This window comes from Neolamprologus brichardi, chromosome 11, assembly GCF_056152115.1.
Source record: "Neolamprologus brichardi isolate AB-2024 chromosome 11, ASM5615211v1, whole genome shotgun sequence".
Lineage (NCBI taxonomy): Eukaryota > Metazoa > Chordata > Actinopteri > Cichliformes > Cichlidae > Neolamprologus > Neolamprologus brichardi.
The window spans coordinates 18,055,453-18,082,662 of NC_142114.1; the positions used below are offsets into that span (position 1 = coordinate 18,055,453).

The 27,210-nt window shown below is 38.8% G+C and overlaps 2 protein-coding genes across 2 annotated transcripts in view; one reads left to right on the plus strand and one right to left on the minus strand.

Annotated features, from left to right (window-relative positions):
- The window catches only part of LOC102790983 (uncharacterized), a 22,793-nt gene extending 4,167 nt beyond the window's left edge, over window positions 1–18,626 (plus strand). The window contains exons 4-11 of the mRNA XM_087848258.1: window positions 7,192–7,302; window positions 7,466–7,609; window positions 10,115–10,214; window positions 10,401–10,435; window positions 15,733–15,846; window positions 16,095–16,117; window positions 16,207–16,312; window positions 16,523–18,626. Coding sequence (XP_087704384.1) covers window positions 7,192–7,302; window positions 7,466–7,609; window positions 10,115–10,214; window positions 10,401–10,435; window positions 15,733–15,846; window positions 16,095–16,117; window positions 16,207–16,312; window positions 16,523–16,794 — 905 coding nt within the window. The 3' untranslated portion in view covers window positions 16,795–18,626. The remainder of the gene's footprint in view (window positions 1–7,191; window positions 7,303–7,465; window positions 7,610–10,114; window positions 10,215–10,400; window positions 10,436–15,732; window positions 15,847–16,094; window positions 16,118–16,206; window positions 16,313–16,522) is intronic.
- Window positions 17,260–27,117, minus strand: LOC118455106 (uncharacterized). Its single transcript, XM_035913018.2, has 9 exons — window positions 26,979–27,117; window positions 23,911–23,962; window positions 23,358–23,499; window positions 23,141–23,266; window positions 21,008–21,145; window positions 20,073–20,219; window positions 17,955–18,005; window positions 17,767–17,871; window positions 17,260–17,653 (listed from the first exon to the last, which is right to left on the minus strand). Exons 3-9 carry the CDS (start codon window positions 23,497–23,499, stop codon window positions 17,550–17,552), a joined length of 813 nt encoding a protein of 270 aa, XP_035768911.2. The 5' UTR covers window positions 23,911–23,962; window positions 26,979–27,117; the 3' UTR covers window positions 17,260–17,549.
- Window positions 27,118–27,210: the final 93 nt, after the last annotated feature.

Consider the following 27,210-nt stretch of genomic DNA (forward strand, 5'->3'; position numbering starts at 1 on the left):
GTCTAAAACTTCATACAGATACGTTTTATTTAAATAGTTATCGTGACAATAATCTATTGTATTTATTTCATAACCCGACACCTTTCTTACCGTCCAAAGTTTTAAATAGATGCAGACTGTCAAGTGATTTATCTGTGATGACTAATTGTTAAATATAACAAATAATGAACACTCATCTAACAGGGTAATAATGCAAACTTCTGCATATTACCACACTCAAAAAAACATATTTTTTTATACTGAATCTATGAATGAGGAAATGAAGATGAAAGAAATGAAGAAATGAAGTTTGTTCAGTTTGTTGATGAAAACCCATCACCCAGTAGGTTAGCTTCACACAGCTTGTTACTCCAGTGACTCATCTGAGTTTCTGTGGTTTCAGTAAACCTGCTTTTTCTTACACACTCAAAAAATAACAATTTGAATGAACATAATAAAATCATGGAAAGGATTCCCACGTGATTAGCATTACGCAATTTTTATTCCAGCTTAAGGTACTTGAGCTGGACCAACTTAGTTGGTTCATCATCAATTTATTCAACTTTTGCAGTTGAGTCCAACTTAAATCAATTGACTTACTGCTAATAGAAAAACATTTATTAATGTGGAAATCCGTTCCATGATTGTTTTAAGTTCATTTAAAGACTTATACTTTGGTGTGGTGAGCATTTCGCCAGTCTAACACAGCGAGACAGACAACCAGCACAGGTAAACAAGATTCACCATCACCAATTCACCCAACGCAGTGGTTCCCAAACTTTTTTTGCTGGGCCCCCCTTGTTTTACAAGAAAAATGTTTGCGCCCCACGCACACGCACAAACACATCCTCCAACCACACACACCCATATTTTGCTCCACTGCGGTTTATTTCACACATCAAACATTTAGTAAACAATTAAGCAAATACAAGTAATCTGCAATAAATTACAGGTAGTAATAAAATAAACTACTAACTCTTTTACACTGCGTCGCACCTACGTGGGTATTTTTGAAAACGCAGCTGTTCCGTCCACACGTAAACGGCGTTTCGAATCACCGAAAACTGAGATTTTTTTAAACTCCTTTTTTGTGTTTATGTGTGGACGAGGAATACAGAGTTCATCACGCAACGTCAAAGGTATGTGCCTTTTTCACATCACGCTGTGCACCACGTTATTGTTTACATGAGATGAATTGCAGAATGGCAGATAGAGACAAAATACTGTTAATCTGACTATCTTCAGGTTTTACACGCTTACATATACACACGCAGTTACTGTCCCTCCATTTAGAAAGGCAGAGGCATCACGGTGTGATTATTTTACGTGTAGTTTTTATTTTTTTTCATGTGTAATAATATTCAACATTGCTATCAATACATTTTTCAAAAAATGCCTCTCTGTGCAAAATGGGTTTAAAAACATAAACAACAGTGGGATACTGTTTGTCCGGGATTTGAAGAGCCCAGCTCTGCTCCCATGAAGGGAAACCCAATTATGCAGGGGAGACCTACCTCGGCACTTGTGCAGGTGAAACTAAAGGGAAGATATGCTTCACCATATTTTCTAGTCTTTGGCTTAGAATGAAGTTGGTTTGGAAACATATTCAGCAATGCTTCATTTCCTGCTTTGCGTTTGTGGGCGCCCCGTGCTAGCAGTGTCCAAGCCTTTTGTTTTTTTCCCCCCTTTTTCATTCCGCCCCCCGCAATGGCTCTGCGCCCCCCCTAGGGGGCGGGCCCCACACTTTGGGAAAGTCTGACCTAACGGAAGCCAAAGCCAACAAAATTGTGCAAGCTCCACGCAGAAAGGTGCCAGTCGGTGGATTCAAACTCAGGACTTTCCTGTTGTGAGGCAACAGTGCTAACCACTACATCATCACTCCATGCTTAAAAAATGGGAAAACTATGATTGCAAAGCTTCATGCAGAATTTTCGTTATATTTTGTATCTCTGACAGGTTAAACCCACAATAAATACTAGTTGGTTTCATGACCACAGTGATTTGCCTGTTGTTTAAAATCCCGTGTGATCTTGTGATATCGCGAGTGCAGGCAACTAACCACTCTTGCTAGCACGTATCGCTTCATCTCAACAAGAATACGTTTAACGCGTGTTAAGTTGTTGAATTTAATGGAGATTGCATATGTTTTAATTACATTCACCACAGAAACATAAAACAATTTCTGTTCAAATTACAAGTCAGACTCTTGTAAAATTGTAAATGTGATTACTACCCAATTTCACTTTTGGAGTGCAGGGGGCAGGACTTAATAAATGAACGATAGTGGAATAATGTGTTAAGCAGGTATTTGTTCCATGAATTTGTTTAATTCGGAACAAATCTAATTGTGTTTACTGACTCTAGCTGGAAGTGGACACGAATCCACCCTGAACAAGTACATGGAGATGTGCTCGATGAAGAGAGGCCCGGATGTTCAGATGGAGACTCATCACGCAGAGCAGAGACAGGCGCGCGCACACTGGCTTGACATTATTCTTTATTTGTTCATCTATCCACTTTTCTTTGGTAACACTGGTAGTTGCATTAAATATGTAATTTATAATTTATTTAAATAAAGAAACATTTCTTAAATGGGCAATAGAACATTACAGGTGTATGCATTTTTAATGAAGAAGATTTATTAAAGTTATTAACTTTTGTGAAAACATATTTTTTATATATATATATATATATATATATATATATATATATATATATATATATTTTTTTTTTTATCTTTTTTTCCATGTATTTTCATTTATAACTTCTTTATACGGCTGGTACAAATGACTAAAGTTGAAGACCCTGAACTGACTAAACGTGCTTACAGGAAAGCATTGCGTGAATCATTCATTATACACAAACCTTTTTTACTGCCTCGCATCTGCATTTATAGTTCACCTCCTCTCTGTATTTTAAATAAATTAATTACATACAAAGCAATCTTAACTCATAACTAATCAATTTACTAAGCAAAAGTAAAAGACTAACATCATACCACCTTCTGTACAGCAGTGCTGTTCAGAGAATATATACATATATATGTATATGTCAGCTTATCAGTGAGAAATGTAGAAAATGGATTTCTCCATACTGTAGAAAATTTTAGAAAGGTTGGGGCACCAACAGTGTCATCTAGACCATTTCACATGAAACACATCTGAAATACCACGAACACTGGAGTGTGTTTGAGGTTTGTAGTTTTGAGGACCTCCGAGAAGGTGATGAAAACGAAGGAAGTATGTTTTTTTCTTTTTTCTGTTTTCTTTTTTAAATTTAAAGTAGATTGTGAATCAACAGGAAATCGCTTAAAAAACTAAATATAGATGCTGAAGCTATTTCACCAACGTGCTTGATGTATAGAATTGAACCTACGTTTTGCACATGGAAAAGAAGTGCAAAGCAAAACTGTACCATAAGAAACAATCAGCAGTATAACCTATAAAACAAAATATGCTGACCTACTCCAAATGGAGTATTACATTTGTTCTATTTAGATTTCCTTTCCTTATGAAAAGGAAAAGTGTTGCTAGTGAACACATCACATACCTAATTTTTGAGCACCTTTAAACTCATGCATGTTTCTACACAGGAAGACATACAGCAGACAGCTGTCATGTGGACACCACCTCCATCACACCTCTATTATTATACAAGGTAAAAACTTTATTAATCTTGAGGGACTCAGTGCAATAAGAATACAAACATTAGCAGAAAAAGAAAAACTGTGTGGTGTCAGCAGAAATATATACAAAAAACAACAAAATGAAGCTCAACCATCAAAGAGCTACGATCAGAATGTACAGATAATCCCAACAGCATAAAATATAAACATTAAGGTGAATGTGCGTAGAAAGTGGCACAGTGTTAATAATAAAAGTAAAAAGGCCTGTAAAGGGAACAGTATTGTATTTTCTATATATTTATTCTGCCTGTAGGCAATTGGACATGCATAATTTGGCTTGTCATTTAATATTACACTAAAATATGTTGCTGTGTAAAAAGGCAGTGTGTAAAGGCAGCTCATGCGCTCCTTCAAGATATAATGCATTTTGGGGTCAACTTGAAATAAAGGCAGATGTAGAATGTACACGTGAAGTCAGAGGTCAAATAATGTGACATGATATTTTGATGCAAACTATAATGCGATATTTGGAATTCCCGTATACCACGACCATAGTTTACTAAATGTTGGCAATACAAAAAAAAAAGGTTTTGAAGGTTAAAGGCTTTCACTTTTGAAGAAGAGGTCAGAGGTCCAAAGTAACGTTATATTTAGAATCCCGGGGGGCTCTAGCATAACTAAGCAATTTAAGAAGACTTTTGCTAGTTCAGATGCACAGGAGTAGAGTGAAACTCACTAACAGTCTAAAGCAGTTGTCTAAAATGACAAATGGAATGAGCTGTTTTTTGATGGAGACCACCAGTAAAATTGAGTCAGATAGTTTTCCAGTAGTACTCTTTCTTTATGAGTGTGTGCTTAGAAAAGTCTAGTTAAAATTTTCACTTCAGGAAGATCGACAACTGAAATGCAAATGCTTTGGTGAAATGACTGTATGATGGCTTTGATATTACGTATGTAAATGAAATATAGTCTTGAATATATACTTTTCTTTCAAATCTAGAGATAAATCAAGATTCTCCAGTTACATACTGGAAAGAAACTAAAAAAAGACACTGATTAAGACAAAGTGAGACATTTGCTCTATTTGGATATCCAGTGGAAATGATGTCGTAAGGACAAAAAAACAAGCAAAAAACCCCCTGATAAAGACTTTGAGTTGATATGTGTTGAACTGTTTTGCTTGCTAAATTCCTCCAAGAATTAAGTTGGAAAAGCTTTAGAACCCTTTTAAAAAGATTTATTGATGAACAACAAGGACAAAAGTGTTTAGGTACGTCAAGATAAATCAATTTGGGCTAAAAAGCGTCATTGCAGAGATACTGTGTTTCATATGTCAATATGTTACTTGGCCACCAGCCAAGTGTGTAGTAGTCACATGTTGCCCATCTGGGTATTCCCATATTTTGACATAGGTAGGGTAGTACATTCCTGGGGAAAAGTTCAGATCTTCCAACATAGACTGGTATCCTGCTGACATGGAATTCCAAACTGCCTTTGCAGTGCACTCCAAATCTACACACCTTTGTACAGGTGCAATGGGTAAGGATGACCAGTCAGAGTGACAATAAATTCCTTTGGCCGAATGAACAGCAAAATGGGCTTTATAGCATTCCCCACAGTGCCAAATCACAACAACAGTCGACTCAAGGTGCTTTATATTGTAAGGTAGACCCTGCAATAATGCATACAGAGAAAAACTCAACAATCATATGACCAAAGCAAAGCAAGCACTCTGGCAACAGTGGGAAGGAAAAACTCCCTTTTAACAGGAAGAAACCTCTGGCAGAACCAGGTTTAGGGAGGGGCGGGGCCATCTGCGCCCAGTTGTTGTGAGAGAAGGAAGACAGGACAAAAGACACGCTGTGGACGAGAGCCAGAGATACTAACAATAGTTTATAGAAAGCAGTAGATAGAAATTGAACGATCCAAGTGATTCCTCATGTCCAAACATTTAAAGACAGCATAGAGGAAAACAAAACTCCAACTGAGGGGAATGAAAGTGAGAAAGAAAAGCATTTTCTGTCCACCTTAGTATTCAACTTAAATGTGCTTCTTTTTCTTTTTCCTCTTCTTTTTGCTTGTCCCTTTAGGGGTCACCACAGCATAGCATCCGTCTCAAACTTGCTCTGTTCTTAGCTTCTTCCTTCTCTGTCACACCAACACTCTGCACGTCCTTACTCTTGATACTTTCGCAGGTTTAAATTGGCTAAGATTTTATGTCAGATGCTCTTTCTCATACAACTTAAGTGGGGACAGGACATGAAGGTAACTGGGTTTTGAAAGAAGTCCTGTTACGTTCAACTAAACTACTTAAAGACTACAAGAACCAACTTGAAAAAGGTAAGTGTCAACATATCAATAGTTATCAAACTCATCCATTACCTGGCCTAAAGCTGAGTTTAAACAGAATAAAAGAAATAAAATATGTTTAAATATGATAAAAAAGAAGGAGGCATTCAAATCTAAAATGAAAGGTAAAGCGTCACTTTCAAACAAACAATCTGCTCGTCTGTTTTTTCAAATAAAGAGTTAGAATAGTTACTCTGGCTATTTATTCCTCATGAGGTGTCACAGTTTATATGGAAAATGATTAGGCTTTAAGGCTTTGACGCGTAAATGTTAGTCAGTTTTAGCTGCCTGCTAGAGAACAGAGTGTGGGGGAAACAGGAAGACAGGAAGATATAACCAGGTAAGGAAACAATGACACAGAATCAGTAGCGTGAGTAAAACGACACACACAGAGAGAGAGAGAGAGTAGAAAGAGTGAGGCACATCTTGAGGAAGTTAGCAAAACAACAGAAGTAGAACAAAAGGCACATCATACTGAAGGTAAAAAATAATTGTTTTCTTTCTTTCTTTCTTTCTTTCTTTCTTTTTTTTTTTTTTACAATTATCGTTTTATAGTAATAACCTTTATTTGTGATACTAACTTGTCAGTTGCGTTAGCTTTTATAGATTTTGATCCTTGGCCTTTTCTCAGTGGTGTTTGTAGACTATTGGCAGCTTTACATCTGTCCACAGAATGGGATTGGTGCAATACTCTGTGGCCCTCCTGATGTTATCCACACAGTTGGTGCTCTGCTTACCCACAGTAAGACTTTGTTCTCTAACCTATTCGCCTTAATTACTGCATACACTTTTATCAAATAAGACATGACTGAATGTGGCATGGATGATGAGTTAATGAGGACTTTTTCATTTTAGTGATTTATATCTATCTGTGTTGACAGTTAAATAAAACCTACAACATTGGTGGGAGAGAGTGTAACTATTGCCCTGCAGGTAGGAAATGTGTGACAACCTTAAGTGAGCTTCTATTAATATTTTTAAAATTCTGCTGTCTGCTCGTCAGTTTACACTTATTCAGAATTATTATTAAAAAATGAATCTCTATTTCGTACAGTGGTGTGAAGTATGTTTTTTTCTGTCTATGCATTGTTTTTTTTCTGCATTGATGAAAAATGACGCAGGCTGAGCTTGTGCAGTATGACCACATCCTTCATTAATATGCATTCTGAGTGTGCAGGCTGTCTGCTCACACTGCTTGTCGTCAAGTTGTTTGCATTGGTTTCTTTCTGTTCTTACAGGTATGTATCAGACTGATTGTACAACATGTGAACACTGTCCTGCTGGAAGTTACACAACTGACTGGAACTATGAAGATGAATGCCATCGCTGCTTTGGAGACTGCAACCCTAGTAAAGAAACTATGAGTCATTTCTACCTTTAATGATTTCATCAGGATCGTGCTATACCCGTGATCTCTGGGTTTCTATAAAAAGCTGATAAACCATTAATAGTAACTCCACATGTACTGAGATGAATAGTCTCTAAAATAATCTTTATTTCACTCTTTCTCAGAGTTTCATCTTAAAGTGGTTCAGAACTGCACCAGTACGTCTGATATGAAATGTGATTGCGAGGATGGATTTAGATGCATCAGGTTGACCGATGACAAAAAGAACTGCTTGTCTTGTAAGAAGATGTCAGACCCAACCCCAACCAGTAAGTACCGAGAAGAACACTTTGAATTCTCATGTCAGATAAGCTCAAACCAACAGTGGGCCTCATGGCAAACAAAACAACTTCTAAAGCTGAGAAAATGACCAGTGTCAAAGCAAACAACTTTACCGCAGCCATTAAAAAACAAAAGAAAAAAAAATAGGTGACAGGATCTGTAAACTTAGCTCTGGCTCCCGTTATTAACAGATCATTCTGAGAACAGGTTCCTCTCAAGTTGCCATGAATATGCAAAACTTGTCTAATATGAACAGGTTTGATTTCCAGGAAAATATTCCTGGAAATCTTTATGCTCTCTAAAAAATGCAATGCCATCACGCTGACAAGAAAGTGTCACAAAGGACACTTTTCTATGTTCTAAGTATATTTTATGAAGTGGTTTTATGAAGAACCAGCAGAAAATAAAATAATCTGCAGCACTCCAATACTCTGCACAGATTGGTAGATCATAGTTTTGTCTGCTCAAATTGCTTCAATAGCCTTGTCTTCTAAAAAAACCCAAACAACCCAAAACCCCAACTAGCTGTATAATACTTATACTTGATAATTCTCGCAGAGTGCCAAACAGCAGGGCTGTGTTTGGCCCAGACAAAATGCAAGCGAGTTATTAAAAATAAATAGTGACATATTTTTAAACATGTCACTGCTGACCAAGTAGTATTTCTGGCACACCCACAACTGCAGAGCACGATGTCACACTGCACACTGTACAGAGTAAATTTGATGGTCAAAGATGCAGCACATTTTAAATCAAAATTGTAGAATTTCAGTTTTACTTCAAAGGGGTTTCAAAAATTGTGTGTGTGTGTGTGTGTGTGTGTGTGTTTAGAGTTTACAGCCTGTTATCCAAGTAACAGAACAATTGACAGGCCAAGTCTGCTTCGTCGTTATTTCATGACAAATGAAAACAAACATGATATCCAGTCCAGTTCACCACCAACACCAAAATGCCTGAAAGACCACAGAACACAACTGAAGTACATGATGTATTATTTCCCTGATTAAGAAAAGCCCTTCAAAACATCTAACCAAGTCAAGAACACTCTTAAGAAGGTGGGCATGTCATTATCAGCGGCTACAATCGAGACACGCCTTCCCTCAAGAACAAGAAAGTCAAATTAGACTTTGCACAGCTGTGAAAAAAATCTTTGGACCGATGAAACCAAAATGAATCCGTACTAGAATTGTGAAAAGAGAAAAGCAGCTCGTGATCTGAAGCATATGACATGATCTGTTACACACGATGGGTTCAGTGTTTGGCATGAGCATCTATGTTTGCCGGTCAAGCTAGGGCTGGTATTTATTAATCATGTGATGAAGTATACAGTGCTATACTGTCTGCTCAGATTCAGTCAAATGCTGCAAAACTGATTGGACTTCACTGCACAGAGCAATTTCACTTAATTGTCAGGTCAGTCACCTGATGTCAGCCTAGAAGAACGTGCTTTTAACTTATTACACACAAAACTGAATGCAGCAAACCCACAAACAAGCAGGAGCTGAAGGAGGCTGCAGTAAAGGCTTACCCGAGCATCTTAAAGGAGGAAACACAGGATTTGGTGATGTCCATGAGTTCTAAACTTAGTCATTTTTCATCCAAGTATTAAAAACAGTTCTTATATTTAATGTTAGTTCTTTAGTTTGTTCGGTTAATTTTGAAACTCTGAACAGGGGGACTGAAAATGTCTGTATTTTTTTAAAACCCCAGTGTGAAAAAAAGCTGAAAGGCTGCCCTTCAGTCACGTCATGTTTGATTTAAAATCCACTGTTGAGGTGTAGAGGTCCAAAACTGCAAAAACTGTTTCACTGTCCAACAAAATATCAACCTAACTGTGTAAAAGAGGATGGATCTGAAAAATGAAGCCAGTGTAGAAGTGGCTTAAATGTGGATTCTTTGTAACAGCCAGCAGGGGGCGACTCCCCTACAAGTAATAAACAAACGGGGTTAAACTAAAATGAATTTTTTGGGAAAGTCACTCTTTTGCTCACTTTTTTTTTAAAGCTTGAGGTGTGAAAAAGGAAGCAGGATATACTTTAGTGTTGGTCTGATTTCTCTTTTATTCCAGTGCACCCAGGTTATCAAGTTTTGAGGAACAGTTTTTGTTAGTCAGTGTGTGTGTCTGTCTGTGTGCGTGCATGTGTGTGTTTGTGTCTGTCTGTGTGTGGTGTGGTGGTGTTGGTGGGGGGATTTCACGTTCTTAATGATAAAGGTAAAACAATGACAGGAAATAGGGAGAGAGAGAAATTGGAACTGTATGCAACAAAGTCACTAGTTGGAAATGCAACCTAGGACAATACAGTTCATGACCAGCACCTTCACCCCTGTGCCAGCAGGACAGCCCAGGGGTCGTCTTTTACCCTTGTTTAATATGAAGTGGAAAATGTACTTATCCACATTGTAAAGTAACTCAGGCAGGTCTGTGAGACTGTTTTTGAGGTTTTTTCTTCCTCTGAAGTCTGAAACCAAACCTGTGATGTTTTATTCTCTAGAAGCAGCAGCTACAGAGATCTCAGTCAGAGATAAACACACGCCTTTCTCAGTTTCCTCCGGACATACCAGCACTTCTCCCAGACCCTGCCAATCTCCAGGGTAAGCCTCAAATTTCCTTTGATACAGTAAATACTGAATACTTTACTGAATCTCTGTGTTACATGAAGCTGTCACAGATTTTGATACAAGTATTTCAGACATTGTAGACTACCCTCATCACATGGGGAGGGGTGGGGGTGGGGGGGCACATATTTGAAATACTTAACATTTTATTCCTTCACACAGGTGTCACCCAACGAAAGAGCCGATTCCCATGCCAGGTGAGACTTTATGACTGTGTATGTGGAAGAAAGGGAAGGAGTGTTTGGAGAGTATTTACTGTTTTCATTTGAGTGGAAACTGAAAAGTTATGGGAGGTTATGTCAGTTAGAGCTGGTCCACCACATTATTTTAATTCATGCTCCTCCAAGGACTTTGTTGAGTATTAAAATGCCACCAGTGCCCTTTGCGGGACCTATTAGGTCCTACATAATTCAGTGAGGATGTTCACGGTGCCCTTGAGGTAAACTGTATTTTTCATTATCACATTGGTTCTCCAGCTTTTTCTAATGTGCTTAATTCACATATTGAAAAAAGTTCATGCCATACAGAGTGAACCGTAATTAAGCGTTAAGAATAAAAAGGTGAAGTTTAGTAAAATGTGTAGTAAATAAACTTGTTTTATGGTCTTTGATTGTTGAGCTGAAGGCAGCTAAACTTCTTTTAAGGTTCTTGTAGATGTTTCAGCTCTCATCTGAGAGGTTTATTCAGACGTATAGAGATCAAAGTCCTTCATAAACCTAAAAACAAGCCCAGTTTCCTTCAACTCGAGTGCTTAAAACATGGATGACTCAAACCCCCACATTGACGTTTATTTAAAAATATTTTCACCTGGTTGTCCATGTTCCAGCTGCAGAGTCACTGTGGCTTGTCAGCAGGGACTACCCCACAGTTTGAGAACCACCGCTCTAGCGTGATCATCAGGTGAAACTTCTACTTAGTCAAAATACCTTTATCATCAAATATCTACTGAACCGATACCATAATAAGAGCTGCAGTGTCATGAGTATTTTAGCATTTAGCTAAAGCCTGACTCTACCAAAGTGCAGCCTCACCAAACCGCTAGTGACTGAAACTGTAAAAGCCACATTTGCACTGCAGGAACTTTCCCCAAGTCCAAGGACCCTTTGGAGAAACTCAGCACATTACCAACACAGGGTCTGAAACAAAGAGGCAACAGACAAGTCTGTTTCATTAGTTGTACATTTAGAAAATAATTTTTTTATTGCAGAATGTGGCAGCAATAGAATAATAACACTACTGGTGTACTGTCAGTTGTCTATAAGGCTTTTTTATGCACTTCTGTGCATCACTGGATACAAACTCTCCTGGGAAAGCTTACTCGTACAACCAAACAGAAGGATGATAGCGCTCTTGTTTTCTCTGGTAGCTACTAGCAGCATATCTTTGAAACAATAGGTGGTAATGTTGAAACTCTAACAGGGAAGAGATAACTGTGTCCTATTGTCTGATAAAAGGCAAAAGGTCTGAGGGAGACTGATAGAAAGTGAAGGTTAGACGGAAACACAGGAGCGAACAACATTCACTTGCTGGAGAGAGCTCCGGAAATCAGCTCTGAAAACAAAACAATGGGCTGTTTTAAAATGGGAAGTGGTCCAGACGAGGGTGGGGGCAGTTGTCTTATTGCCAGTTATGAACAATTCGAACTGCAGTTTTTGGCACTTTAAGTTGGGTTAATCTCGAGGCCCACAGATAGGGCCTGGAAATGCCAGAGTAAACTTGCTGAACCTAATTCTCAACAACTCAAAAAGTGTCTCATGCTCTATTAAAGTGTGCTAGTTTTTCTTTACTCTTCAACATAAGTCAGTTTCATATTTTAATCAGGAGGCGTTTAGAACAATTTGATTAAAAAATATATTGTAGGTAGATCTGCTCCTTGACTGCCACCCTACGGGGATTCGCGCTCTCTTCAATATTATTGTTATATCATACACAAATGTGTCAGAGTGGGTGAGAATACAGGACCATCTCAAATTAAAATTTGTGAGTAAGCTACAGGATAACGGGACTACCCAGTCCTCCACTGAATTAACCCTTTGAGGTCCACACCAAGAAAAAAGCAATGGAAATGTTTTTGTTTGCATTTCTTATTGATTTGGGTGAGTAATAACCACAATCAATTTTTTTTTCAATAGACCATGTAGTTTTTAAAATATTGATCTCTACCAAACGGTTGAGATGTCACTTAATGGTAAAAGTATGAAATGTCATGCAAATACAAGTACATTAGATAATACAGTTGAAAAAATCAAATAAAGGGCCAAATTCTGATTAAATTAACAAAAACTATCCAGGGCATTGGATACAGTTTATTTCTAGTAGCATGCCAGTGAACATTGCTGTTTTCATTCCATCAAAGGAAAGTATTATATCAAACAACAAAATACATAGTTTTTTTAATCTGCAAATGGGAGTAATGTACTACAGCACAAAATACTCACATTCAGGCCACTTCTGATTGAATACTAGTGTGCAAAATCATTTTTGTTTTTAAAAAATAAAAACAGTGCAAATCAAGCACATCTGCTTGTGGTTTTGGTCGTTGGGGTCTTAGCATTGATTCTGTGGTCTGGGAGAGCTGAATCATGGTTGTCCAACTCTAGATGCTGGCTTGTTAACTTGGTTCAGACACAGCCAGGTGGAAACCTTTTGAGAGCCATCGGTTTCTGGTCCAGTAGGGCACAGTCCCTCTTGTAGACCTGGTATCCAAGTCAAGGATGTATCCGAACGGTGGAATATGCCATCTCCTTAACTTGTAACTTATAACTTGTCTTATACAGGTGTAATAGCATATCAGGGCGATCGTGGCTCAAGAGTTGGCAGTTTGTCTTGTAATCGGAAGGTTGCCGGTTCGAGCACCAGCTTGGACAGTCTCGGTCGTTGTGTCCTTGGGCAAGACACCTACCGCCTGCTGGTGTTGGCCAGAGGGGTTGATGGTGCGATATGGCAGCCTCGCTTCTGTCAGTCTGCCCCAGGGCAGCTGTGGCTACAACTGTAGCTCGCCTCCACCAGTGTGTGAATGTGAGAGTGAATGAATAGTGAAATTGTAAAGTGCTTAGATGGTCTCAAAAAGCGCTATATAAATGCAATGCATTATTATTATTATTATTATTATTATTATTATTATTATTATTATTATTATTATTATTATTATTATTATTATTATTATTATTATCATTATTATTATTATTATTATTATTATTATTATCATTATTATTATTATCATAAAAATGGTATCACGAGGATCATGCCACAGGACCATGTGATTTTTAGCCATATAATTGTTTAGCGTCCATACAGTAGGCTACTTGTTCAACATGAAATTATAATTTTGACAACTTAGTAATATTAATTTACCAGCTACTCTAATTTGGTTAAAAGGTAATCAGTTGTGATATGTGTGATTTCCAAGTGTTATTCTTGATTTATACAATATTTACTAATATTAACTCGGAAAGTTACAAAAATGATTTATTGAGGAATTTATTTCACCATATTCTTGCTGTACTAACACTTACTGTGATTTATCAATAGCAATGGATAAACAAAATGGGTCTAGTGGTCTGATTTAATGGCAAATAATAAATTTTAATAACATTTAGGTTATGTTAGCATTTGCACCATAAAGGGCCAAATCAACCGTTTGGTTGACCACTTTAAAAAAAAAAAAAGAAAATTTAATTTCACTTTTTTAATGCTGTCAAGTGACCTACATCTGTTTAGTAAGTCCTCTAACACTATCATATATCAAAAAATTATATCTTAGTTTAATCAAAAACACTCAAAATATGTTGGATGGTTTTTTGTTTCTGACTTCCTGGTTGGGAGAGGTATAAGAAGAGCCAACAGTTTCCATTCACAGTGCCTTCTGGTGGATTTTTTTGGCATTACAGATGTAAACCAATTGGTAGAAAAGACTCAACAAGGTAGGTCAATTTCAGTGCAAGTTAGATATAGGGCCCGAAAATGTGCTGTACCAATTGGTTGAGCAGAACGCTAAAGGGTTAAGACAAAAGATGATCACTAATTTTATAAAATGCTCTAATGCACAAGCGGTCATATTGAATGCGTTCAGTTTTATAAATATCTTGGGACATCTGTTGAACCCAAACTGAACTTTGTGTGTGGAGTTTGCATGTCCACCCCCTGCCTGTGTGGGTTCTCTCCAGCTATTCTGGCCTCCACCCACATTGCAAAGAGATGCATCAGCTCAGGTTAATGTCTTTTCTAAATTCATTGTAGGTGTGAATGTGAGTGTGAGTGGTTGTCCTCTCTCTGTGTTAGTCTTGCAAGACACTGTCAACCTGTCCAGGGTGTACGTGGTCTCTTACCCTGTGACAGCTGGGTTCACCCCCACCCTGAATCAGATAACCAGAAATAAATGGATGGATGGGATTTACTGAGTCTGTTTTGTCCTCTTGGTTACTGTCATGGTTTGGATGTTTATCTGTGAAGAACAAAAACTCACTCTGATTCGTTAGCCACAAATAAACCCAGGATCCCTGTTGGCTACAAGACAGTTACTGTATAGCAATTGACAGGTTTTATTTTTTGTTTTGACGACATGTATTTTGACTTTCAGTTTCCATGTAGATAAAGGCCTCTGGTCCCAAAGTACAGAACAACAGTGCTTAAAAGCAGCTTTGTTCCAGCAGCCATCACTCAGATGAACAAGCAGCTTTGTTATTCTACATTTATCCATCCAGCAATCGCTGTAGACCATGCCAACTACCGTAGCATGTGAGACGGTGTACACCAAGCACAGGTTGCCAATTTGTTGCAAGGCTAATGCAGAGAGAGACAAAAAAGCATTCACACTCAGATTCACACCTATAGCCAATTTAGAAACACCTCCACCCTCAGTGTGTGCATGTTTTTTGGACTGTGGGAGGAAGCCGGAGTCAACCCACACAGACACTGAGCAAACTCTACACAGAAAGGCCAGACGGTGGATTCAAACCCAGAACCTTTTGTCGTGAGGCAAAAGTGCTAATAGGGAATTTATTATTATTTTTCTTATCTATCGTCCATTTTGAAAATGTGCATGTGAGGATGGATGACTTCCCTGCTGTACACTGAATCTACTTATGGGTACAGACAAAGCACTTTGATCCTGAAGTCCACGGTCGAGGAGCCCAGGTTTCAAAAAGAAAACAGGGAAAATCCTGATAATCCTGGCTGGATTTTATAAAATGAGTTTTAAATAATGAAAGAGTATGTTTTAGGAAATTAAATACAGCTTTTTGACACTGCACATAAGTGTCATGTTCATGCAGCCAACAGTGTTAATCTAATTAATCATCTATGGAAAGAACTGGACTGAACTCTCAGCTGGGAGAAAGATAAGGAATCAAAAGCAACATTTTGCTTCTGTTAAATATAGAGTGAAAAACTCTCTCTGGATTTTTATGTACAAAGCTGCTAACGCTTTTATGTGTTACACTGCAAAAGAGAGATTTCAGGCACAGCACTAATCATCCTTTTATTTCTCCTATAGGTCATGCCAACCGTTACCTGGCAGCTATTTTCATTCCAGTGGGTGTCCTTGCAGCTTTGGCCCTTGCCTTGTTCTGTGTCTGTCGTCCAAGAGATGAGACATATATAAGGCAAAGTAAGATGTTTACGTCCAGGAAGTGCTCATTTTCTGTCGCCTCTGTCAAACTCTGTGATTAATTCACTTCTGAGAAACAATAAATGTTTAACAAGATCAGTGTGGAAATTACTGTGAATTTAGGGTTATCATGCCCTTTGCTGATATGTTCTTCACTGCCCTTGCTAAGTCATGTTGAGTCACCACTCATGAAATGTGAAAACACACCAGTTTCCTATTACTCATTATTCAATCTACTGTTTTTTCAGCTATTGCAAAGCTCTGGAATGAGGTACAAGTCTAATGAACTCTCATGTGTTTACATAGATTACATCCTTTTTCCTTTGTTTGCGCCAAATTCATGGTTGTGTTCTCCTGTAGGAAGGGCGAGGTGCTTCTCACAAGTCAAGGGAGCCAACTCATCAGTTCCCCAGAGACTCATTCAGTACAAAGCAGCAGCCCTCAACACCTTCAGCAGCCAATCTTGGTACAGCTGAGTAAAATGAAGACTTCTTATGTGAAATGCTTGACTCACTCGAGAAAAAATATGCTAGAAACAAAAAGATGCAGCTGTGATACCGTTATGAGTCCGAGTTGCACTTAGCTGTCCTGTTCTGTAGATCGTAGGTTAATGTATCTCTGTAGGTTGCTAAAAACATCCTTTGATGCATTCTCTGCTCTTGTTTTCTCCCTGTAGGTCCGGTCCATGTGCACAATCCAGGCACAGTCATCTTTAGCTTGCTCAGTCAATTTACGGGTCAAGTCGGGCCGACGACCGAATGCGGGAAGACAGCTGAGAGAGCGAGGAGAGAGGAAGAGGATGAGAGAAACTGTCCAGTGTTTCATCCTGCATCTTCTCCCAGCATTCATCTCTCTGAGGAGGAGAGGAGCGGAGAGAATGACACCATTTTCTTCCCTTCCCAGGAGCAGGGGAAAGACTCCCACATGTCGAAAGAGGAGATCCTATGATGCATCTCAAAAAATTCAGAAGACTTGGATACAACAAACTTTGAAACCACAGATGAGTATGGATCATATTCGTCTTTCCTCAGCAAGCTGCGGATGCACTGACTTTGTTTCTGCAGCTTCTGGAAAACACTCACCTCAGAAATGTATTAAATCTCGGAAGAACAGCTGCAAAGTGGTCTTCTTTGTAAGTTATGATTTACGAACTCTTGTATATACTTTTAATAAGCTTCTTTAGCTCAGTGCAAAGAATGCCATCCAAGGTGTAGAAAGCTTTGTTAGGTAGTTATTAGGTAGTTTTAGTCAAATTTATTAAGTTTATTTTAAATGAAAAAGAAATAGAAGAAAAAATGTACACAGAACATCCACATATGATATTGAAAAGCTGGCTACAAAAGCAGCTAATTATGTCTGCACATATATGTAGATATACATAAAATATGTTTAACTTTATGTACTATAGTACATACTTTCCTTTCACTGCCACAATGTCCCCTCTGTCTTATCAGTTCCAAGATTTTTACCAACCACAATTTTATACACTTCAAAGTCACAGATGCCAAAATGATCATCTGTCCTCTCAGGAAACAGCAACAGTCTCAAACTTTCCACCTTCTGGCATTTCACTGATCAGCACGGCGCGGAGTGCCTTTTAGCTCCATTTAAATGTCCAAAAGCAGTGACAAATGTTTTCCATCTGGGATGTGCCACTGAGTGTCTTGTCAGGTTCTCGCTCCTCCAAATTCCAGATCTGGTTTTTAACACATAGGTTGGTCACATTTCCCGCACACTTCCTGGATGGGCTTGGACACTTCTTCATCACATGCAGGTTGTGTGGCAGGTTTTTCAGCCAAGAAGTACCCTGAGCAACAAGAAATGACGGGATGTTTTTAATAAGAATTCAATCATTTGGGGGTATTTATAACACAAAAGTTCTAAGAAAAATATTAAGTGATTTAAAAGAAATCTACTAACCGTGAGTGAACCTAATCCAGACTAAAAATGGCTTGATTTTTGTCACAACAACCAGTGCAATTCCTGTACACAGGAGGGCAATTATCACCAGAAACCACACCGTATCTATAATAACACATGAGAGAGTTAGTTTCCATAATTTACATCAGTTCAATAATTTCACAGGCAACACAATTTGGCTACTTTACCTGCAATTGGTTTAGGGGCGAGCCTGGTGGTGGTAACGTCAGGTGTCGCCACTAGAGGGAAACATAAAAAAAGAGAACCTTATAAGCTCACTGCAGGCATTATTAGTTCGATGACAAGATGACACTATTGTGGTTTGGATTTGTCAGTGAGCTCACTCTTTTGTCCCTAATGTTTAACTTATTTCATCATGTGTTTGTGTGTGTGTGTTTGAATGTGTGTGTCCTTTCTCCACGGTTACTACAGAAGAGGTTGATACGAGAACATGCAAATAGCTTCCAAGCATTATTACCAGCTCATTTGTTTGGATTCTTTTTAGTCATGTAACGGTTTCAGCTGAATCAGAAACATTTTAGGGATTCTGACTATGACCTGTCCACATTACTGTATGTAGGCAGGATTACAGTACAGGAAAACACATGCTACAACTAGGGCCTCCACAGTGACATTTAAAAAAAGAGACACAACAGACTGTTTTGCTCACCTGCCCTCGTACAGAGCCCCGAGTGATAATAACACAGGACACGACATTAAGACTTTGAATCAGTTAACAGATTCATGTACTACACCCTTAAATCTGCCTGTCTTCTAGAACTTGTTATCATGGATTGCTACACTGTTACTGAGTTATGTTGTAGGGGGGATGGAGGCATGAAAGGAATTTTTTTTTTAAGCACTGTGCAGAGCTTTGCCAGGAGGCTGTTGAGGTAGACAAGAGAAGTGCACAATTCTCACATTCTCACCTGTGTCTGTGCTCTCCTCTGTGGTTAGGTTTAGGCAACTCAAGCACTTCACATGAAGTTAGTAAATTCCCTAACCTTTGTGAAGTGCTGATGGTGCCAAAATGTAACCATAATTAAAAAAACTGTTTAAGCTGTAAGTTGTAAACAATATTTCTTCATTGTGTTTCATGAAAAATGCGATCCGATAACAAATATTTTATTTTTTAATTTGTTGTTGTTTTAAACGCTTTTTAAACACTGATGTTATCGCCTCAGAGTGCATACTTGTCCCTCGCAGACACAGTGGGTTTAAGGTGGATGACATCAGCGTTAAAGGCATCTAAACTCATTACTGGCAGACTGAAAGATGCTAAAAGGCCACATAGAGCTGACTGACCTCTGTAGGGTTGTGGGTGATGACTATCTATGATTGGGTTTCTCTAAGCAAGTCTTGACGTTAGCGCTGATTAGTGCTGCTTTACAATATCCTGGTGGTACTTTTGTGTTGATATCTTCTTTTCTTTGGGTTAAAATATGCACTCAAAAAATTAGTCTTTGCCCTCATAAACACAAAATGAAACTGAAGTATATCAAATCAAAGGTTTATTCATTTAATTCATTAATCGTGATTTTTTTTTTTTTTTTTTTAGGGAGCTCAATGTAAGTTTCATTTGGCCAGATTTCATTAAGTTGAACATTTTACGTCGTACTTACGTAACTGAATGTTTTCATGTAATCAGATTACTTAACATCAACACTTTGGGCATGAATATTTTTTGAGTGTGAATGTTTCCTTGTTTGTAGGTACCCCACTGGATCCAGACAAACACGCTAGTAAATGCTATTGTGCATACATGTAAATAAACAGTTTCTTTTAACAAACTTATTACACTGAGCTACTTTCAGTCTTGTTTTCATAAAATAAGGCATTTGAACTCATGGGTTCTCAGGAGTATTTTTAAATAAAAAAAAGTTATATTTCCAGATGTAGTTAAATGAGTAACTTCTCATGAAAAATGAGCATTTGCTGACCTTTTGTGGTTCAGCCTGTACACTCAGACAAGTTCGACGCCAAAATCATTTTAGTGTAAAAGATGAGTATATCTGTTATGTTATTGCTTTTCATGGTAGTGTTAAATTAGTCTGCGATCTTATGTCTTTGGGCAACGCATCTACAATGTTATTTTTTGTGCTTTTACACTGATAACCTGTAGCAAATTGTTAATTAAAGAATGCAAAACGACAAAGCTCCTTAATGAGAATGTGATGCTGCACGTGGCCCTCAAGTGTGTTATGGTTGAAACTATTCAAAACAAAACACTGCAATGAATAAATGATAACCACTGTGTCAACAATTGTTTCACATTTAGTTGATTGTGCCGAGAAGGGCTCACTTACCAGTAGTAGATGGAGGGATGGTGGGTTTGACTGTGGCTGGTATCACTACACACTCTTTACAGTCTTGGTCTTTGCACTTGTAGCCAGCCTTACATGTGCACATGGTGTTATGAGTCGGGTTGCAGTCTGCCTTGACCTCCACTTTTGCTGTGGAAAAACACGGTCATTTTTAAAAGTGATTTAAAGACGGATAAAGTTGAAAGTGTGTGCAAAGGATGTCTTTGTGATAAAACTGAAAATGCGAAATGACTCACAAAGTTAGGCACGACAGGTAAAGATTCTGGTTTGAAGTCATAAGACGGTTATATTATCATGTCTGGTGCTTCTTCTTTAGAGAATTTTAAACACTTTTTAAACACTGATGTTACCTCAGAGTGCATACTTGTCCCTCGCAGACACAGTGGGTTTAAGGTGGATGACATCAGCGTTAAAGGCATCTAAACTCATTACTGGCAGACTGAAAGATGCTAAAAGGCCACATAGAGCTGACTGACCTCTGTAGGGTTGTGGGTGATGACTATCTATGATTGGGTTTCTCTAAGCAAGTCTTGACGTTAGTGCTGCTTTACAATATCCTGATGGTACTTTTGTGTTGATATCTTCTTTTCTTTGGGTTAAAATATGCGCTCAAAAAATTAGTCTTTGCCCTCATAAACACAAAATGAAACTGAAGTATATCAAATCAAAGGTTTATTCATTTAATTCATTAATCGTGATTTTTTTAGGGAGCTCAATGTAAGTTTCATTTGGCCAGATTCCATTAAGTTGAACATTATACGTTTTAGCTCCTTAATGAAAATGTGATGCTGCACGTGGCCCTTAAGTGTGTTATGGTTGAAACTATTCAAAACAAAACACTGCAATGAATAAATGATAACCACTGTGTCAACAATTGTTTCACATTTAGTTGACTGTGCTGAGAAGGGCTCACTTACCAGTAGTAGATGGAGGGACAGTGGGTTTGATTGTGGATACACACTCTTTACAGTCTTGGTCTTTGCACTTGTAGCCAGCCTTACATGTGCACACAGTGTTATGAGTCTTGCTGCATTCTGTCTTGACCTCCATGTTTGCTGTGGAAAAACACGGTCATTGTCAAAAGTGATTTGAAGACGGATAAAGTTGAAAGTGTATGCAAAGGATGTCTTTGTGATAAAACTGAAAATGTGAAATGACTCACAAAACTGGGCACGACAGGTAAAGATTCTGGTTTTAAGTCATAAGACGGTTATATTATCACGTCTGGTGCTTCTTCTTTAGAGAATTTCAGTTTGATGAAACAAGGTCTTTCTTAAATGATGCTTTAGTGTGCACACCTCAATCTGATGTCACATATTAGCAATCAGCGAACTACTTATATGACTTCCAAAGAGTCACAGTCATCCCAAAACCAAACACACAAAGTGAAAATCGTAAACAGAGATCATTTTGTGGCATTTAGGGTCACAGAGGGACGTAGCACAACATGCAGAGTCGTAAAAGCTCACCAATCAACAGCGGTCCACAAGCAGAATAAAAATATTTTCACTTTTTCCAGACAGATTACTATAAAATGAGCAGCTGAGGTCACAACACGAGGAATGTGGACACTTTAAAGCTGGCAGCGACTCTTACATGTGTGCTCAGCACTGTTTTACTCTGCTGTCTTATAATAATGAATTAAAATGCAGTGAGAGCAGTAAGCAGCATAAACATACAGAGTAGTAAACAGAAGAGAACAGGTAACCAAGCATTTTGTTCCATGAAGCCCTCAGAGGTCCACACATCCAAACTCTTATCATCATCACCGAACAGATCATTGGCACCAACAACACAGAAGCATTTTTTATATCACTGCTCTGCTATGCAAAGTTTTTGAGTGGGCTGAATTATTTCCATAGCCGTTAATTGGTATAAAGCCCCTTCTTGTGCTTTGAACGCCCACCTTCCTCTGCTGAAGAAATGTAAACAGTTTTTCTAATGTGCAGGTGTATAAACAATAAGTAGATGTTTGGTCGATGTTAAATGTCTATATGTATCTGGTTTGTAATTTGGAAAAAGGTATGTGAGCCCTTTGGTTATGATATGTGTAAAAAAGGCTTCTTGGTTGACACACAAAAAAGTCAAATTCAGCTAAAATGCACATGTAGCCAAAATTGAGACCGAGAAACTCAAATTTGTCTCAGTTCTGTGTTTTCTCTTGTCTGTTTTCCACAGTGACATTTAAAAAAGGCACGACATGCTGTTTTGTTCACCTGTACCAGCACAAAGCCCTGAGTAATAATAACATAGGACATGACATTTCTGCTCTTTCCGCTGTTTGCTGCTTTTTTGGTATTTTGCTCTTTTTTCCACTGACATGAAGATGGTCTGCTTTTTCAGCCTCCTCCTGTCTCGGTGGGCTGTGCCGCAGACCATGTCGAGATTACTGTGTAAACACAAACTTCTGCTGCAGAATCTCATCATATTAAACCCCAGTGCTGGCTCACAGTTGGTTTCACAGACCCCCTTCTCTTCCCCTCCTGTCTTTCATCTCCTTCTGACTGTATCCCCCCCATTGATACATGAAATGGGAAATCCCCTTGTGTAAGTTTTGTATATGCAAACTTCTCTGAAATCATGAGTTGAGAAACAGCTAGCAGTCTGACTTTGTCAAGATTCTGTGGAGTCATTGGTCAAATACAGTGGTCAGGTCGACAGAGAGTTAATGACTCACTCACACATCTCACATCAAGAGAGAGCATGATAGAGCTCACACACTAACACAAAATGTATAAGCAACCACATGTTTCACTATAACAAGGGGAGGGGGGGTCCTGAGTAGTATTTTTACTGTAATGCTTTGTCATTCTTCTATCTGCTTAAAGGATAACAGGTACGCTCTAGCGGGAATATCTGTGTACAAGAGCTCGAATCAATGTGTCTGTAGAAAAACGTGTAAGTCGTAAAACCCACTACGTCATCATTCCTGCCACTAAAGCTCTTTGTGCTGTCAGTCTAAAAATTGCCTTAAAGTTTTCACACATTTCAAATCCTCACATGTACTGTAGCGCCTCCACGCCCAGAGCTAAAGATGTGAAGTTACTCACGTTTGCTGCAGCTGTCACAAAATTCACAGTTCATCGCCGTGTTGTAGCCGGCTGTGTATTTCCCACGTTCACAGGGTTGACATTTATGGTCACAGTTTATCTGTGACCGTCTGGCCATAAACTCACCTGGAATATATGAAACATCAGTTTGCAGTTAAAGCACTACTGTTGTCATCACAGCCATGAGCTCTAATGGGATGTGAGGAAGTTACTGTACCTGCAGGGCACTTGTCACAACAAAACGTAGGTGATATATGTGGCCAGTTGTACTGTGTTGGACTGCAAATGGGCTTTATAGGGTTAGAAGACAGCAAAGGTAGGAAGCACAGTAATGGTAAAATAAAACAGAGTGGCCGCATCTGGGAAGAAACACACAAGAAAAGAAGAGGAGGAGGAGGAGGAGGAGGAAAAGGAGGGGAGTAAGCAGAGACAGGAGGAAAAGTATTACTATCATGATTCTGTCACATGTATTCAAATAACAATCCCAGCAGACGATCAGTGAAACACGCTAAAGATTAAAGATGATAAATATGATAACATCTTCCATTCTGAGAAAAAGAATTCGGTAGTCATGCTGCCTAAATATGTTAGGACACACATTTTAAACTCTAAAAAAGCATGTAACACACTGATGATAAAACACATACAAAATACAACACTAAGAGAGACCAGCTTTACATCCTAATGCAAACAGGTTACAAGGCTCTACTAAAAGATTCAAAATGATAAAGTTATAGCTGAAAATACATGCTGTGAAAATCTTTACTTACTCTGGAGGAGAAGTTTTAGCAAGATGTCACTTGGGACCCTCTGAGCCTGAGACTGAGCAGGGGACGAGAAGTGTGTCAAGGGACTATTCATAAAATGTCAGAGATGACTCATCCTGAAAACCTTACATATTAACAGTCAACATCCTTGTCCCACTCTCTCTCTCTCCTGTCTTTTTGGAGACCACCTTGGCTGTGCACAGCAACATACCCCCCGTCAGCCTCCACATTTTTCCATCATCCTATCTCTCTCGTTTCCTCCAAAATCTGCCTTTGCTGCGAGCACTCTGATGCTTTTTATTCTCTCGTTTTCTCTTTCACCTCTGCCACTCTCGCTCTCTCTCGCCTCTTCTTAGCACAGGATGATGAAGTCGTTTAATGTAAGGCATCGTTTACCTCATAGGTATCTTTTTACTCTTATAGAAAGGTGTTAATGAGAGAAATGTCATTCCAAGAAATTACTTTATGATAATGAGAAGGCGTGTAATGTTATGAGGATCGAAAACATTTGCAATTGCATGCATAGGTCCCAAAGTGCTCATTAAAAAATATTTTATCATATCAAATATAAACATTTGGCTGACAAAACCCCCCAAAATGTTTCTGTAGAATAACGTGGAAGTTAAGAAACAGTTATGTTATTCTTTATCAACTCATACTACACATTGGAGCAATTAAAGGATAATATGCGTGTTTCTTTAAATGGTGTGACGTGTAACATGCTAAGGCATGAATTGGCTCTGTGTGTGTGTGTGTGTGTGTGTGTGTGTGTGTAAGGTAAGGACTGATTAATATAAAAATGTTACCAAAAGCGGAGCATGGGTGAACTTACAATTTTAAGTTTTGGAGTCAGATTTAGAGCCAGGACTGTCACGGGGGCTTGGGTGTGAGGACCCAAATGACAGGCAGACTGAGGCGGACAAAAAGCGAGCTTTTTACTGCAGACTGATGTCAAGGTTGTACAAATGTGAATCATGAGGGACAAAGGAAACTGAAAACTATAACTACTGAAACTTAAGACTTGAAAGCACACTAAGGCCTTCAAACACGAGAGGTCGGGACCACTGGGAAGGAGAACAGAAACATACACAGACAATATACACAGAAGGGTAATTAGGGAAAGTGGAGATAAGACACAGGTGAACTAAATCAGACAGAAAACAAGGTACAAGAAGCAAAAATAAAGGCAACGCACAAGGAATTCTAACTCTCAAAGTAAAACGGGAAATGTGATAATTAAATAGGGAAGACATACACGTGAATGAATTTAATGCACAAGACTTGACATAGCAGAAAGGGAACACAGGAAGGCAACTAGGAACCAAGAATGGGGCTAAATTTACTAAGAGTAAAAAAAACAAGAAATGATATAAAACATTAAACAAACCTATAATAGAAAGTCCAAAAAACTTACACACTGGGCAAACTAGCTGAGTTTTTTTTTAAAGGCTGACATTTTGATATAGGACAAAATTGGGCATTTCACATCACAGCTTCACACACACTTCTGAAGTGGGATAACAAAAAAAAAAGTGAGGCATCATGTTTAAGATAGACTCTCAATATAATCACAATATTAAAAAAACGATCCGGATCCAGACATTCATCTGGATCCACCAGCTCATTTGTTCATGGTGTAGACTTCATTGTTATCCTTGTATGAAGTCTTAGACTGTCTTTTGTTAGTTTCATGCACACTTCAGTTTGTTATCTGAAGGTTGAGTGTATTTTTTCTGAATTAAAACAAAAGGTATATTTTCCAGACGGGGGTAAAATCGTGCTGTAAATGATAAGAATGATATGTTTCTAGTTAATTGCTTTATTATTGGTGTAACTGGTAGCGTAGGTGTGAGAACATTAATCAGCAAAAACCGACAAAATGCCATTAGTGTGTCGATAGCTGCCAGCCAGCAATAATTACTATACTTGACCTCAGTTTTCACAGAAACCAAGCCACAACACGTGACCTCCTTTCAACAGTGAAACGGGGAATAGGTTTAAGGAAATAGGGGCAGCCTCAAGTGACAAGTGTGACTATAGCTGAGTAGCAACACTCAAACAGAATACAGAGATGACTGGATGAGAGATGACTGTGCAACAAGACCATGGCTGATCATGAACTGGTTACAGCAAAACTGGTCATGCTTATCTTGAGGTTTCAGTATCAGTATTGATGCTTGACCGTAAGAGTTGATACTCTGAACAGAACTTCAAAAGTTCTTTTGCCAGGAACATGTTGACTCTTTTGTTATGAAGTAAACAGATAAACAACGCCACTTTTTAGTTGACAAAATCTGCATGCTGAGTCAGAGATGGGCCAGTCAGTCCTCACAGCTGGACTAAAAGACTGTGTGGGGGAATCAACAGTCTATTTGCATGTGCATTTCTGCAAAGACCTATGTATGCCAAACGGGTTAGTGTAAGTGACACTTTATGTGTGACACAGAGGAAGACTGGGTGAGAGGGAGGAGGAAGAGTGAAGAGATGAAGATGCTTTTTTGTTGCTAACTATAAAGGAAGGATGTGGTTTTTCTGAGGAAGCACTTGTCTTGCTCTGCTGAATGAGCTCTTTAGTATACTGTAATAGCAAAGTCGCGTGAGGTAACGCTCTGCTGGCCTCCTTAATGAAGGACTGGTCTACTACAGGATGCTCTTTTAAAAATTATGGTGCCTATAAATATAGTTAAGTGATACTTGCCTTACAGCCTATACTTAATCTCTGTAGTCAATTTCACAGTATGCAAAGACGTTTTTATCAGGTCCTTTCCAGAATAACTAATGATTTCAAAGTAATGGCTTAACCACTCAGCGTCCACTCATTTGGTGATTCGTTTAGGAGTAAATTTATACAAAGGTATTAAAGGGGCATCCCTTTATAGGACATTTTCAGATCTTTGGCACATTCAAGCAGAAGAGAGCAAGACGAATGTCATAGACTGCAAGTGTGGAAAGAAAGTGGAAGACGTGCCCAGACCCAGGTCCCTGACAGAAGCTGGGAAGAAGACACAACACGGGAGTGAAGGGAGAGCACGGGGATGTATTATCATTTATCGCACTGTAAATAAACGCACCGTTTGCAGTGAAGAGTCCTGCGTTTTGGGTCCTATTTTCCTCCACATCCCCACGGCTTGCCATGGCAAACCGTGACAGAATCATCCCGCGTCGGTGGAGGCTTCACCACACCTTTAAGTAGCTCCCTCCGCCGATGCTGATCCGCTGACGGTGTGTGGCATCCTCCTCGGGCGTGGCCAGCAATCTTCAGGCCGGACGGTGCCTGAAGCCCGGCCTCCTGGCTACAGCCAC

Excerpts from the sequence above, each read along its gene's own strand:
- LOC118455106 (XM_035913018.2), bottom strand. The coding sequence starts at position 23,499 with ATGCGGCCACTCTGTTTTATTTTACCATTACTGTGCTTCCTACCTTTG. Across the intron at positions 23,267-23,357 it reads TTGTGACAAGTGCCCTGCAG|GTGAGTTTATGGCCAGACGG; the intron begins GTACAGTAACTT and ends CATATATTCCAG. Across the intron at positions 18,006-20,072 it reads CATCCCTCCATCTACTACTG|TGGCGACACCTGACGTTACC; the intron begins GTAAGTGAGCCC and ends GTTTCCCTCTAG.